Source organism: Crocodylus siamensis, chromosome 10, assembly GCF_052110815.1.
Source record: "Crocodylus siamensis isolate JL-2025a chromosome 10, ASM5211081v1, whole genome shotgun sequence".
Taxonomy (NCBI): domain Eukaryota; kingdom Metazoa; phylum Chordata; order Crocodylia; family Crocodylidae; genus Crocodylus; species Crocodylus siamensis.
This window is the reverse complement of record NC_143404.1, coordinates 67,838,057-67,850,579: the sequence shown is the minus strand read 5'-3', so window position 1 is coordinate 67,850,579 and position 12,523 is coordinate 67,838,057. Positions and strand designations below refer to the sequence as shown.

The following is a 12,523-nucleotide window of genomic DNA, read 5'->3' as shown; positions in this document are numbered from 1 at the left end:
CAGGTGTAAAAAGAGTGATTTGTGCAAGTAAACTGTATTTGTATGACAAGGTTCTTTGGGAAAATGTGATAATCTTTTATTAAACCAATTAAAAAGTTGGCAAAATTGTTCTTTGCATTTGTATGCGCATGCCAAGAACCACTGGCTTTTGTGTATTTAAACTTTATTATTTCCATGGACAAATTGCATAGGCAACTGTGTACGTAAAAAGTATGCTCAAAAAGCTGGATTTAAAATCCTTTGAAAGTTAAGATCCTTGAACTGCAAGATCTACATGCAGGCACTGGACACACATCTTGCCAAATTTAAGCAGCAACGCCTACAGCACAGCTACTCTTCAAGCAAGTACCATTTTGTTGATAAGTACTGTAAGCGACAACCCTGATGAGGAAAGGTAGCGGACCAGACTCCTTCTATGACTGAAGAATACAACTTCCTTGACAGCACCAGTACCTACCCCCAAGGGGCACAGCCTCAGCTTATACCAACATGTGCAGCTCAGGATTTAGTCCAAAGGGTCTAAGAACACACAAGTGACCCCAGCAAAATTAATTCAGGAAAAAGCGAATATAACCTCTAAGAAAAGTTCCAGATGCATACAAGCAATACTTCTCTAGCACCATTTTCCCCTGGATACCCGTGTATTCAGATGACACTCATTGCAGCAGCAACAGTTGCTTAAGAGCAAAACAACTCCAGGGCATGGACATGTATGAACAGGCACTGACCACCGAGAAATCTGTACTCTTGTCACTCAGAATGATGCTAGACTCGAGGAAGAACAGTGCAACTCTACATTTCACTGGGCCTGCTAAATGCACTGCTGGGCTTGTCAAGGTGGTAACTGGAAGACTGGAAGAAACAGGTGCTGCAATAATGGGAGGAGAAGGAGAAAGAAAAGGAAGCAGGAAGCTGATCTCTTTTACAAGGGAGCAGAAAAAGTGAGGGAACCTTAAGTTGGCACTGATGTATCCATGTGCTGGAAAGTAAGAGCACACAAAGTGAAACTCCCGAACCCCTTTGGAAGCCACCTATTGAAAGCATTAGAAAAGAATGACTTGGCATATCTAGGCCTTCAGCTCCTACAAATCACTATTAGATAGTTAGAACCATCAAATACTTCAGTATAAAGAGAACCTCCCTCATCCCAAATGCTTTCAAAATAAAGCCATTTCCTGTTCACTGGAAAACCAAGGCTGCTTAACTGGCCAAACTCCAGTCTCTACTTGGGATGTAAGGCATAAAAACAAATGAATACTAGGCCCCAAACAGTCCCTTTTCTCCATCCACTGATCCTAGTGACCTTGGGGAATGAACCTGCCTGGGGTTCAGAGACTGAAGCCAGCAAAAGCAGCTGCAGAAACAGCCTGAGCAGGCACTGAGTGACCCCCAAGGATGTCAGCCTGCTGGCCGCAGTTTTCACCCTGGATGCTCTCTCCCAACTGCCTGCTCATTCCCATCTCCGCTGATGCAACGCCCTCCCCTCCCCCTCCCACACCCAGCTCTTCCTTCCCCTCTGCTTTTAATGATTCTTCTCCTAACCTTCTCCCACCCAATGGATTTAACCACCAGCCCTGGCTCCTGCATACAGCTGGTAAATACCCACATGTTCTGTTCCTGTCAGAGGCACTCTCACCAAAAACAGGTTATAAACTCTCAGGTGTTTATACAGCACCTAGGACAACAAGGAACTATTCTCTCCTGGTACCTTGGTACCATAATGCGCATTCACGCTATCGCTATTAAGATCAACCTATTGTTTTAGATAAGTATGGACGAGCCTTATGAAATACAGAGAACAAGTTTCACATCAGGCCACAAAAAAAAAAAAAGTCTTGCACAAAAACTGCAATTTTACTCAAGCAATTTTGAAGGTTTGAAGCCTATTCGAACTTTCTCTCTCTCTCTAAAACATGCGATCAAAGAGAGGGACCTAGACCCTCCACAAAGCCAAAAACAGCTGGCTTTCAGCCCTACGAACAAGATACACTGCATGACATCTAGGATGTGGTAGAGGAAAAATAAAATTGTTCTGATGCTGCATGTTTTGTGAGATGACCTTCATTCCAGCTGTCCATCTAGATGTATATCCTGAAGGACATGAGGGAGGGCAGAGGAGACAAAGGAACCTGTAGCTGACAACAGCAATGGGCATCCTCTGCCTACATTTCCACCCAAACTGTCAGATGATACTGTTTAGCTGTAGTAGGCATGACAAACACACGTGCAACACCTGTAGAAAGGACGTGATGGCTGGATGGTGAAACCTGAAAGGAGGGGTTACGCCATGTTCTGGACTGTAACAATACTGGAACTGGTTTGGTCTGTCTACATTACAAATCAAATTGCTTAAACACAAAAGTTACCAGTAAAAGCAATAAGTCCCTTCCCTTATCAGGTTCATTTTCTCCATGTCAACAAAGGACTGTGGCATGTCCAAATTCTGATTTAGCATCTGGACAGTATAAATCCCCTGCACATACACATTTGCTTTCTGAAAGTCCTCTGGGCCAGGGCACACAGGCAAAGCTAAATAAAAGACTGCACAGTTGTTTAAAAGAACATACATTGTAACATGCTGAAATCATTTTCACTGAAGCAATCTAAGTACCATTTGCTTGCCAACTGCAATCACTCTTAACATCTCAGGAGTCTTAATACTTAAAAATACAACAGATATTATTGTTGTATTATTACCATAAATGCTATACTTCTTTCTCCCATTAAATATTTTCATTCTACCAATGTATTACTTTTAAAGAAACCCAAAACAAACTTATATTTCTACCAGGAAAGATGACTGAAGATTATCAATACAGCCATCTCAGAAGCTGAAGGAAGCACTGGTGTTGTGATTTTGCATTTTATAATTAGCAGCAGGCATTAAACATGACATCACCCAGTAATCCTGCATGCTGACCCCCAGCGTCTCAGGCATGCAATTATGGCATGATAACCACACCCCAGCGGGTCTTAACACTTAATTGGGAACAATGATAGATGTACATATAATTGTTCAGGGGATTGAAACAAACATTACATCAAAATACCCGTCTCAAAACACGTGCTGATTTTTAGATGTTCTACAGTGAAAGAACACTTTTTGAGAAAGGGTAGTTAAGCCTCTGGGATTCCTAGCCACTCTAATATATTTAAATGTGTTTAACTTTAAAACAGAAACTTCCATAAAAGTTCAAGTCACTCAACGGGGCTACTTCACCTCCCACTGGGGAATCAAAACCTTTTAATCGTGCCTAGAATATTCTACAGAGATAGATAGCTATTCCATACATCTATTAAGGATTAATTAATCCAAAGCAAGTAAAACTGTGTCTCGTTGCTTATTACCAGTCCTTTAATTTCTCTCCAGTTAACAACTCATTTGTGCTGTTCCTATACGTAAACTTATTCAATTCTAAGGAAAACGGAGATCAAATGTGAACCAAAATACAATTTAATCTAGTCACAAATGGCTAAACACAAGCAACAGAAAGTCATTCAAGTTTTACAGACAGGCAAAACTTTCAAACTCAGCTCCAGTGGAACTGACCTTGTAGCACAAAGACATTAAGTTTTCTGTCATAGTTTATTTTCATGTAATATTTAATTTTTAACCTAGTGATGTCTCCAAACATCACTAAAGCAAACACTTGCGATACATACCTCTTACACAGCTATAACACATTGCTAAATTTATCTATATAGGTCAGTTCAAAGTTGTAAAATTGCCTGTTCACTAAATTGTTTTTGGATTTTTAAAAAGAATCAACTGAAACACATGGCCAGAGTGGTAGGAAAAGGTAAACACTCTGGAACACATTTTTGAGACAGAAGAGTGGATCCAAATTAGCTACTACAACTGTGGGACTATTGAAATGGTAACAAGCTCTTCTAGAAAAGTCTCTCTTTTGATGTCACTAATTAAAGCCTCCACAGAACAGAAGAATTCACAAGCTAAACATCAGTTACAGGACACTTATACCGTAGAAAGAGGATGTTTAAAAAGAAAAAAAAACCCCAATAACTGAAGGCAGTAGTGGTTAAGTATTAAATTGATGAATTACATATCTTAAAGGTGAGCCAAAGGCCTTAAAACACAAGAGACTGTTTAAGATTCAACATCATTCAGAGACTTGATTATACAATTCATTTCAAGAGTTCAAAGAAAAAAGTGACTTGCCAGTATTTCTGCTTTTCATAGTCTTCTTCTTCCCCATTCTGCAAAGGAAAACCAAGCCACTCAGACTAGTTGTGTGTCCACCAAACAGGAAGTTTTGGGATGAAGTATTCCTTGAGTCACAGAGCATGCAAATCACTTTTATACGGAGTCACAGCTTCTCTGAGCCTAAATACCAGGGAACCATCATCATCTCTAGCAGGGAAGAAAATCAAATGTAGGAAGCATCAAGAGCTGCAGATCTAGGGACAGCACCTGGCAGAGATGGGATGCTGCAGTGGCACACTATGGCAAAAAGACAATTTTGTTTTCTCCAAGACCATCACTTCCCCCTCCTTCAGGAGACAGCTACTCCTCACAGGCTGCCATTCTAATTAGCCGCTTCCAACAGGAGACAGGCTTACCGTAAAGATAATTTGACAGAACTCACACCCAGGAGCAGAATCTGCTGATGTATCAGATCAAGACAGTACTGGGGGAGTGGGGGATATGAATTAGCCCACAATTCCACAGGTGCAGTCCTTCCTCAAGAGAGAAATGGTCCAAGATGAATGGCAAGTAATAAAATCAAAAGAGCAACTTGCTCAGGCATGTGCCTGGTATGTTTAATGACATGGAGAAAAGAAGATTTCACGAAATTCAGGGTTAGCCTTTGGAACAAAAAGGTAAGAGCATAACAAAACTATGTTCTTTGGCAGAGGCTGGAAGCATTGTGGCAACTATCCAAGTATGCTGCTCTTCCTACAGCAAACTTTTCGCTCAGCACATCTGAACCAGTAACCTGAAGTCTGGAAGGACTGATGAAGAGTTGTAGCACAGCAGATGGCACAGAAGTCCTCCATGAACCCAAGACAGACTTAACAGAGCCACACAGCAAGGTTAAACGGACTAGAAGCCTGCTGCCAAAGTAGCTAGCTCTTTTGCTTGCATATTTTTTCCAGAAGAATCTTGGAATTAAGGGGAGGATGGAAGAAAAAGCAGAAAGAATTGAATAAAATTTGCCTGACCTTGTTCCACAGGTGCAACCACAAGAACTGTTCTCTGTATGTGGGAGCAGCAGTGAGGGAGCTACAGTGACTGAAATGCAGGGAGACCAACAGGAAACATAAGATCCCTGAGAAAGTCCTGAGTGAAATATCTACTCTGGAAATAGTAAATGCTCTATGCCCAGCCAATCAGCACAGAGTGGCACTGCCTCTGTATACAGGCAGACACCCTAGGCAGCAAGAGACCTATTCTCCACCCAGCAACCCAAGCAGAGGATTTGCAACTCAAGTAAAAGCCTCTGGGTTCCTCCCAAAATGCTCACATACAGAATCCCACCTGGTCAGTCAGGTTGGATCAGGATACAAGGTTCTCAGCTGTGCAGCAAGCAATTCAATTATACTTCTCCCCAGGGCAGCATCTCTTCTCCTTCAACAAAAAGTATGGACCGAGCCAGAAGCAGACTTTCCACTCCAACAAACTGGCATCCATCCCGATGCAGATCAAGTCTGCACAGAAGGGAGTGTCAAATCCTGGCACAGGGAAGATGTCACTGAGTCACTCCTGCAAAGGCCCTGGCCTCCTCTGAAACTGAAGTCAGTTTCTGCTGGGAGGAGGCAGCACATAGATTGGGCTAGTGCTGAGAGTACTACAGGTACCTGAAGTTAGTCTAGCCCCCTCAGGTAGTACTGCTGTCTACAAGGTAGGGGTATGCATGTCTGAAGGTCATCTTGACCCACCTAGTCGCAAGACTGATGGGATGGAAAGACTGTCTGCAGAAACGGCAGAATGGTGGGTCTGCAAGAAGATCCAGCTCAAATTCAAGATCTAGGGAAGTGATTCTCAACCAGGGCGGTTGGCACCCTAGAGTGCCATGACAGCTTTATATGGGTGCTGTACAATAGCAAACACCTAAGCATGATTCACAAGGTAAACAGGAATCCACACTGTCAAAAACACTCTGACCTGTTGGGATCTTTCCGATTTCCTAGGGTGCCTTGAGTCTAAAGAGGATGAGACCACTGAGCAAGTATCTCAAGTCTCGCAGAATTCAATTCAAAGTCACCCTGGGCAGGGAAGCTTCAGGGGAGGAGGTGTAATTCAAATCTCATTGAGAATCACTTGCAAGGTACCCTTTCCAAAGGAGGCTGCCACCAACAAGAGCTGCTCTGAGCTCATGTAAACCCTCAACACATTTGCAAGCGAGAAGTTGGGCTGCACGTGCAGGGACATGCACAGATTAACTGCTGTGCTTTTGGTTAACCCTCGTTTTGCTGTTAATTGACCATTTTGCTTCTTAAGTCCTTGTCCATCTAATCAAGAATTATGACAGGCCGTGTGTTGCATAACCTGGTTTAGTCTGACCCAGGACTCCTAGAAGTACAAATCTAAGTCCAAGGCACCTGGACGATCCAAGAACCTGAACGATCAGCTAGTCAGCTCACCAGAGCTTAACACAGGGGTGGGCCAAGTAGGGGCCATGGGCTGTATCCAGCCCGCCAGGCCATTCTATCCAGCCCGCAGGCCCCTAAAAAAATTTCAAAAAATTTAAAATTTACCTGTTCTTGGTTCCCGTAAAAAAAAAATGACAGAAACCAGGGGCAGTAGGACCCAGGGGAATCCTTGGCAGGCTCCTGCACAGCAGGGCCCACCCAGCCTCACCCCCAGCTGGAAGCCCCAGCAGAGATTTCTGGCCCCGGACTATGTGGCTGCTCAGTGCAGGAAGCCCAGGTAAGGGGGCGGGGCAGGGAAGGCGCTGGTGCGAAGTCCAGGGAAGAGCGGCCCCTCACCTGCCCTGTGGCCAGCGCTCCCTGCTGCAGCCACTCACAGCCCATGCAGGGCTGTCCTCAGCAGGCACAGGCAGCCCCACACAGGCTTTAAGGGGCTGCAGCACAGGGCGGGCGAGGAGCTACTTTTCTCCGCATTCAGCACCAGCTTGTAACCCACCCCCGCTGCCAACCTGGCTCCTGCGCCAGCTCTGGGCTCACCCATTGGGGCTGCACCATGGCAGCAGCTGCTGCAGCCCCTGCACTTGCCATGCTGGGCAACATTTGCCACTGCCACCTCTGGGCTGCCCAGCATGCGAGCTCTGGGCATGCAGCAGCAGCAAACACTGCCCAGTGCGGCAAGTGGGGGAACCGCAGCTGCTGCTGCTGTGCACAGCCCTGCTGTGCAAGCCTGGAGCCGGCACAGAGCCCAGGCTGGCAGCGGGGGCAGGTTACAAGCTGGTGCCGAGCGCTGGGAAGGGGGGGAAGTGGCCCCACAGCTGGAGCAGGAAGCGTGGGCCATGGGGCAGGTGAGGGGCCGCTTTTCCCTGCGCTCTGCACCAGCAACTTCCCTGCCAGTGAGCAGGGGGTCGGGGCTGTGCACTGCCCCCCGCCTGTACCGTAGGGCTGGGGGGGCACTGGAGGTGAGTGGGCGCAGGAGCACAAAGCCCACACTGGTGTCCCAGGGCCAGTGCCAGCAGGGCCCAGAGCAGGGCAGCAGGGGTACAGGGTCCCAGCCGGCAGGGGCTCTACGGAGCCAAACCAGCTCCCCCCTCTCCCTGCTGGTGCAGCCCAGCCCGGCTCCACAGACCCCAGCCAGCCTGCACCCTGCTCTGGGCCCCACAGGTGCTGACCCTGGGACACTGGTCCCAAGACATTGAGGCACTGGTCCCAAAATGGTGACCAAGGGGTGGGGCATCTGTCAAGGAGAAGGGCCACCCATGCAGCCTTCAACAGGTCGCCAAAACTGGGTAAGTGGCCTTCCACCTGAAATAATTTCCCACCCCTGGCCTAACAGAAGCTTGCAGCAGACACCTACTCTGAATGCTGAAGAACTGCAGAAAAACGATGGACACAGAGTGGGGGAGACAACAGTACGGACCAAAGATCATCTCTGATCATTGCTGAGAAGGCTGCCCATACCAGCAGGGGTATTTAAAGAGATGCCCTGGGATTTAGTCTACCATAAATTAGGGCCTACCAAATTCAAGGAGGCAGCCAGTTGATTTTCTGAGCAGTCCAACGCCAGCCACCATTTTCATGGGCCAAGCATGGCAGTCTCCCCCTGCCCTGCCTCTGATTGGGTGAGGGGCCCCAGCAGTCCCACCCTTCCCCACAAAGTTCCAGATTACTCTAAACTGCAGCTTGATTACCAGCCCAGGGAAGCCATTAATCCATGCATCATTAAGCATGGATTAAAGATTTCCTCAAGTTTAAATCTGGGTAATTAAGGTGTAGTTTCAGGCCATCCCCAAGCAGGGATGCTGCACAAGCAGCTTCACCAGGTTCCCTCGCCTCCTGCTGCTCGCAGTTCCGCCCCTTCTTCCCTCCTGTTCTCTGCCCCTTAGCCTCCCAACCCTCCTCAGTGCACCCCGCCTCTGCCCTCTATCTTCCCTCCCCCCAGCCCCAGTGCTCCAAGACTGCAGGGCTTCCTGCCCTTTTCTCTGCTTACCGACCAGTTGGGGGTGGGTTGGTTTGCAGTGAGCCCGCCAAAATCACGAGGCCTGCCATTTTTCAAAGCACCCCCAAATTACCAGTTTCCATGAAAACTGCACAGGTACAAATCCAGTAGGTCCCTAACCATAATATAGAGTTGAATAGGCGAATCCAGAGCTGGAGTTTGTCCCTGAAGATAGAGGGCTACCAGCCACATCTTCATGGAGAAGGCACACAAAACTTTCTGACATTAGCAAGACAGTAGTCGATGGAGAAAGTGCATAGAAAACCTGGCATAAAAACCCAATCCCAAACATGGCACCATGCCCCAACCATAGCCAAAGTCAATGAACCTAGGAAAACTTGCCCCAAGCTGGCATGAGGGAGAACAACCCAGCCCAGCCACATTCAACTGTGGGATCAGCACCACAGCCCAGCTTCCCAAAACAGAAGGGGCCAATTTTAAGAGCACTCAGGTTCCAAGCTCACATGAATTGGTCACTGCAATGGGAACAAGGCTAAGACCTGGCATTTTGCTTTCCTGGATTCCTTCTTTCCTCTTCTCCCTCCTACTATCTTTCTTCTTGCATAAGGATTCAGCTGGGGCAGGGTTAGAAGGGCTCTCAAAGACAGTGCATGATCCCCCACTTGCAGCAAGGAGGCAGCAGAGATTAAGTAAACCCAAGCAACTCCTGGTCACTGGGACTCAGAATTCTTTGGCTCTTTGCATCTTGGTGCTACTGGTTTACCTTTGTCAGAAGGGATTAAGTAGCAGATAAAAAAAGATGAATTGGTTTGGCAAAGCGAGATAACCCAGCTTCAGGACTGTACATTGGCGCACCAAGAACCGAAGGAATGGACCAAACAAGCATGCAGACAATGCACTGTGGTGGTCTCAGCAATGTTATCAACAATGCAAGAGACAAATCCTCAGATCATTTAATCCTTTTATAAAATGTGATTTCTAAAGCAGGTGTATGCATGGGGTTCACTTCTTGATACCCTACTACCACTTTTGCAGCATAATTAAAATCAAGGGATTTTTCTTACGTTCAAGCAGCACCATACTTCTTCCCCCTCCATCTTACTTCTTCCATTCTACTCCTATTCTCAAGAGCTCCATGCTCCCCAGTACGTCTCCTTTTACTCCCTGGATTCCAAGATGCTCAAGACACAACTCACTAAAATTTCCAGAGGCCAATATCTCCTATTCTTCTTCCACTCTAGGATTTCTGAAGACACTTTAAAGGATAAGGGGATTAATGATTTGGAATCTCTGAGAAGCTTTTTGTTACATTATTTTTATACAGCATTTCAATTTATTCTTACATGGTTTTAAATTTTTTGGAAATAGCTGAGGCTCTATTAGTTCAAAAGGGAAATATTGTCCAACACAAGGCTCAACTATCAAGAGGTGTGTGTTGGCTTTTGTAAAGGAAACAGCAGACAGCAAAGACTTTTGGCTCCCTATGCTAGAAGCATCCATTTATATTAATCAAATTTTTGACTGGGAAATGTTTTCCATTTCAGTCCTCGGGACAAGTTCTTCACTGAAGTTAACACTCAGCACGTAAGCAATAGCTGTCATTTTCAAAGTACTCCGCAAACAATAATCTTCTGCCCTCCCACAAGATTGCCTCATTATACAGATAGTAAAAGTGAGGCAGAGGTTAATGGCTTCTTTAAGTGTACAGGGAGAGCTACTAAGCTTAAAAAAGGTTCCTGGCTCCCTAGCTAAAAGTAGAAGTGGAACAATTCCTTCTTGTTCCCTTAAAGTTTTCATCACAAATTATAAAAATGGTGCGTGGTCTCCTAATAACAATGGAGCTACATTCTTGCTGGCAACAAACACAGCCTGTGGTTTTATTTTGCATTTGTCTTCACTCACCAGTAACGGCATCATAAAACTCTTCTTCACTATTCATCCTTCAGTATGAAATTTCTGTACCAGTCTGGCTTCGTCTAATGCATCGTTGTGCCAGATTTAGAGATTAAAATGTTCGTGTGCTGTGGAAAGCTTCCTGCGTAGATACCAAGTCACTCTGGAAGGTCTGTTTGAGAAGAAAATGAAAAAAAATTAGTGTTTTCACTTTATTTTGGAAAGAACTAAAAAGTACGTAAAACCTTCTCTGCACAAGTGTAAGCCTAAACACTTGAATCTTTGTGTTTGCATCTACTAGCATTTAACAACAATTGGTGGGTGGAGAGAGAGATAGTAAGTAGTTTTCTTTAGCAGCAAAAACAAATTATTCTTAAGATGAGAAATACAGCATCAATTCCTTTAAGAAATTGTAGAAGAGCTGAGGGAAGAGACACCCAGTAAACAGTTGTCTTTAAAAACAAATCATTCTAAGATGGGCAATGCAGCACCATTTATCTATCTGCTGTAAGGAATAACAGAAGGATGCATCTGCACTTCCACTTTCTCCCTGTGACAGGATATGAATTTCAGGCACACACAAGCCAGACCATGTGCTGTCTACTGCCTTGATGTTTAAAGCATTTGGGGAAAACAGTTCACTCTGCAAGCTACAAAGAGAGTGAGATTCTAATCCATTTTTTAATTTACTTGTATGTACTTTAAAAATGTGGTCAGAAGGGAAGTCAGGTCTCACACAGAGGATGGAAGTAAGTGAAGGAAGAACTACAAATGTGTCAGACAGAAGAAAGATTGTTCACTCTGGAGAAAATGAAAACAGCACCCCTCACAACCAACTCTGGAGGGAGCAAGGAAGAGAGTTACTCTCACTCACCATCCCAGAACCTTGCTGCTGTCAAAAGCAGTGAGACTTCTAGGTCACGTAACCCATTTCACTCTCTGGGAGCATGGAAAGGAGAGCAGTTTGTCAGCCACCGTTACAATGGACCTTGCACACACTGGCTCTAAATTAGGATAGAATCAGCCGTCTTTGGGTAGCAATCAGGGCTCGTGGTAGAGTTGATATCTCTTATTAGACCAACAAGATTTTTGCAAAAAAAAGTCTTTAACTGCAACCTTTTGGAAACAAACATCCTTCATCAGGCATTGGATAAGAGACTGTAAAAATTTCTCCTAGCTAGAAATGAAAGTTCATATATTTCCCAAGCAGGAAGCAACTGTGACCACCTGAAACCTGAGATACTGCTCCTGCCTTGGTTCAAAGCAATTTGCATCATCACAGAGCCTCAAAAGAGAGCTGAGAGACTCCTTACCAGCTAAGAACTGCCTGCCCAAAAAAGCTTTCTATCTACTGACTCCTCTGTGAAATCCTAGGAAATATGAACTTTCATTTCTACCCAGGAAGACTTTTACAATCTTTTCTCTGATGCCTCATGAAGGGTGTTTGTGCCCAAAAGGTTGCAAATAAAAGACTTTTTTTTTTTTTTTGCAAAAATCTTGTTGGTCTAACAAAAGATATCAGCTCTACCATGAGGCCAGACTGCTTTTTCCTCTAGTCTAGACCAATACAGCTACAGCCCAGATACCTGTCTTTGGGTAGTGAATCTGAAGGGAAACAGTGCCATTCTCTCTCACAAGCTGCAGCCACGCCACAAATACATAAACTCACCACATAGATTATAAATTTATCCCAGGTGCTGTGTGCTACGTATCCAAAACATTCTCACTTCACTCAACGTCATTTTTTCATTTAGTCAAAGAAAAAAAAATAGCACTTAATTGAGAAGTTTCCATAATCATGAGTGTGCTTGTCCAAGCATCTGTTAAGTAATCAAGCATGTACTACATTACTGCAGTATACTGGCACTAGGTCATCCTCTAAACCAGTGGTGCCCAAACTTTTTTGATCGCACACCCCTATCAGTAGAAAATTTGAGCACGCACCCCCAATATATATATATATTTATATAAATATAAGTTCTAATATTTTCTTCCCATACCCCAATGGATTGTCTTGAGCACCCCACTTTGGAGACCACTGCTCTAAACAAGTTGGAATGA

The 12,523-nt window shown here is 45.0% G+C and overlaps 1 protein-coding gene across 5 annotated transcripts in view; it reads right to left on the bottom strand.

Annotated features, from left to right (window-relative positions):
- Window positions 1–12,523, bottom strand: part of OSBPL2 (oxysterol binding protein like 2) — a 55,519-nt gene that overhangs the window by 24,220 nt on the left and 18,776 nt on the right. For all 5 annotated transcript variants that reach the window (XM_090064925.1, XM_090064926.1, XM_090064923.1 and 2 more), the window contains one exon: window positions 10,472–10,634. In XM_090064925.1, coding sequence (XP_089921051.1) covers window positions 10,472–10,508 — 37 coding nt within the window. In that variant the 5' untranslated portion in view covers window positions 10,509–10,634. The remainder of the gene's footprint in view (window positions 1–10,471; window positions 10,635–12,523) is intronic.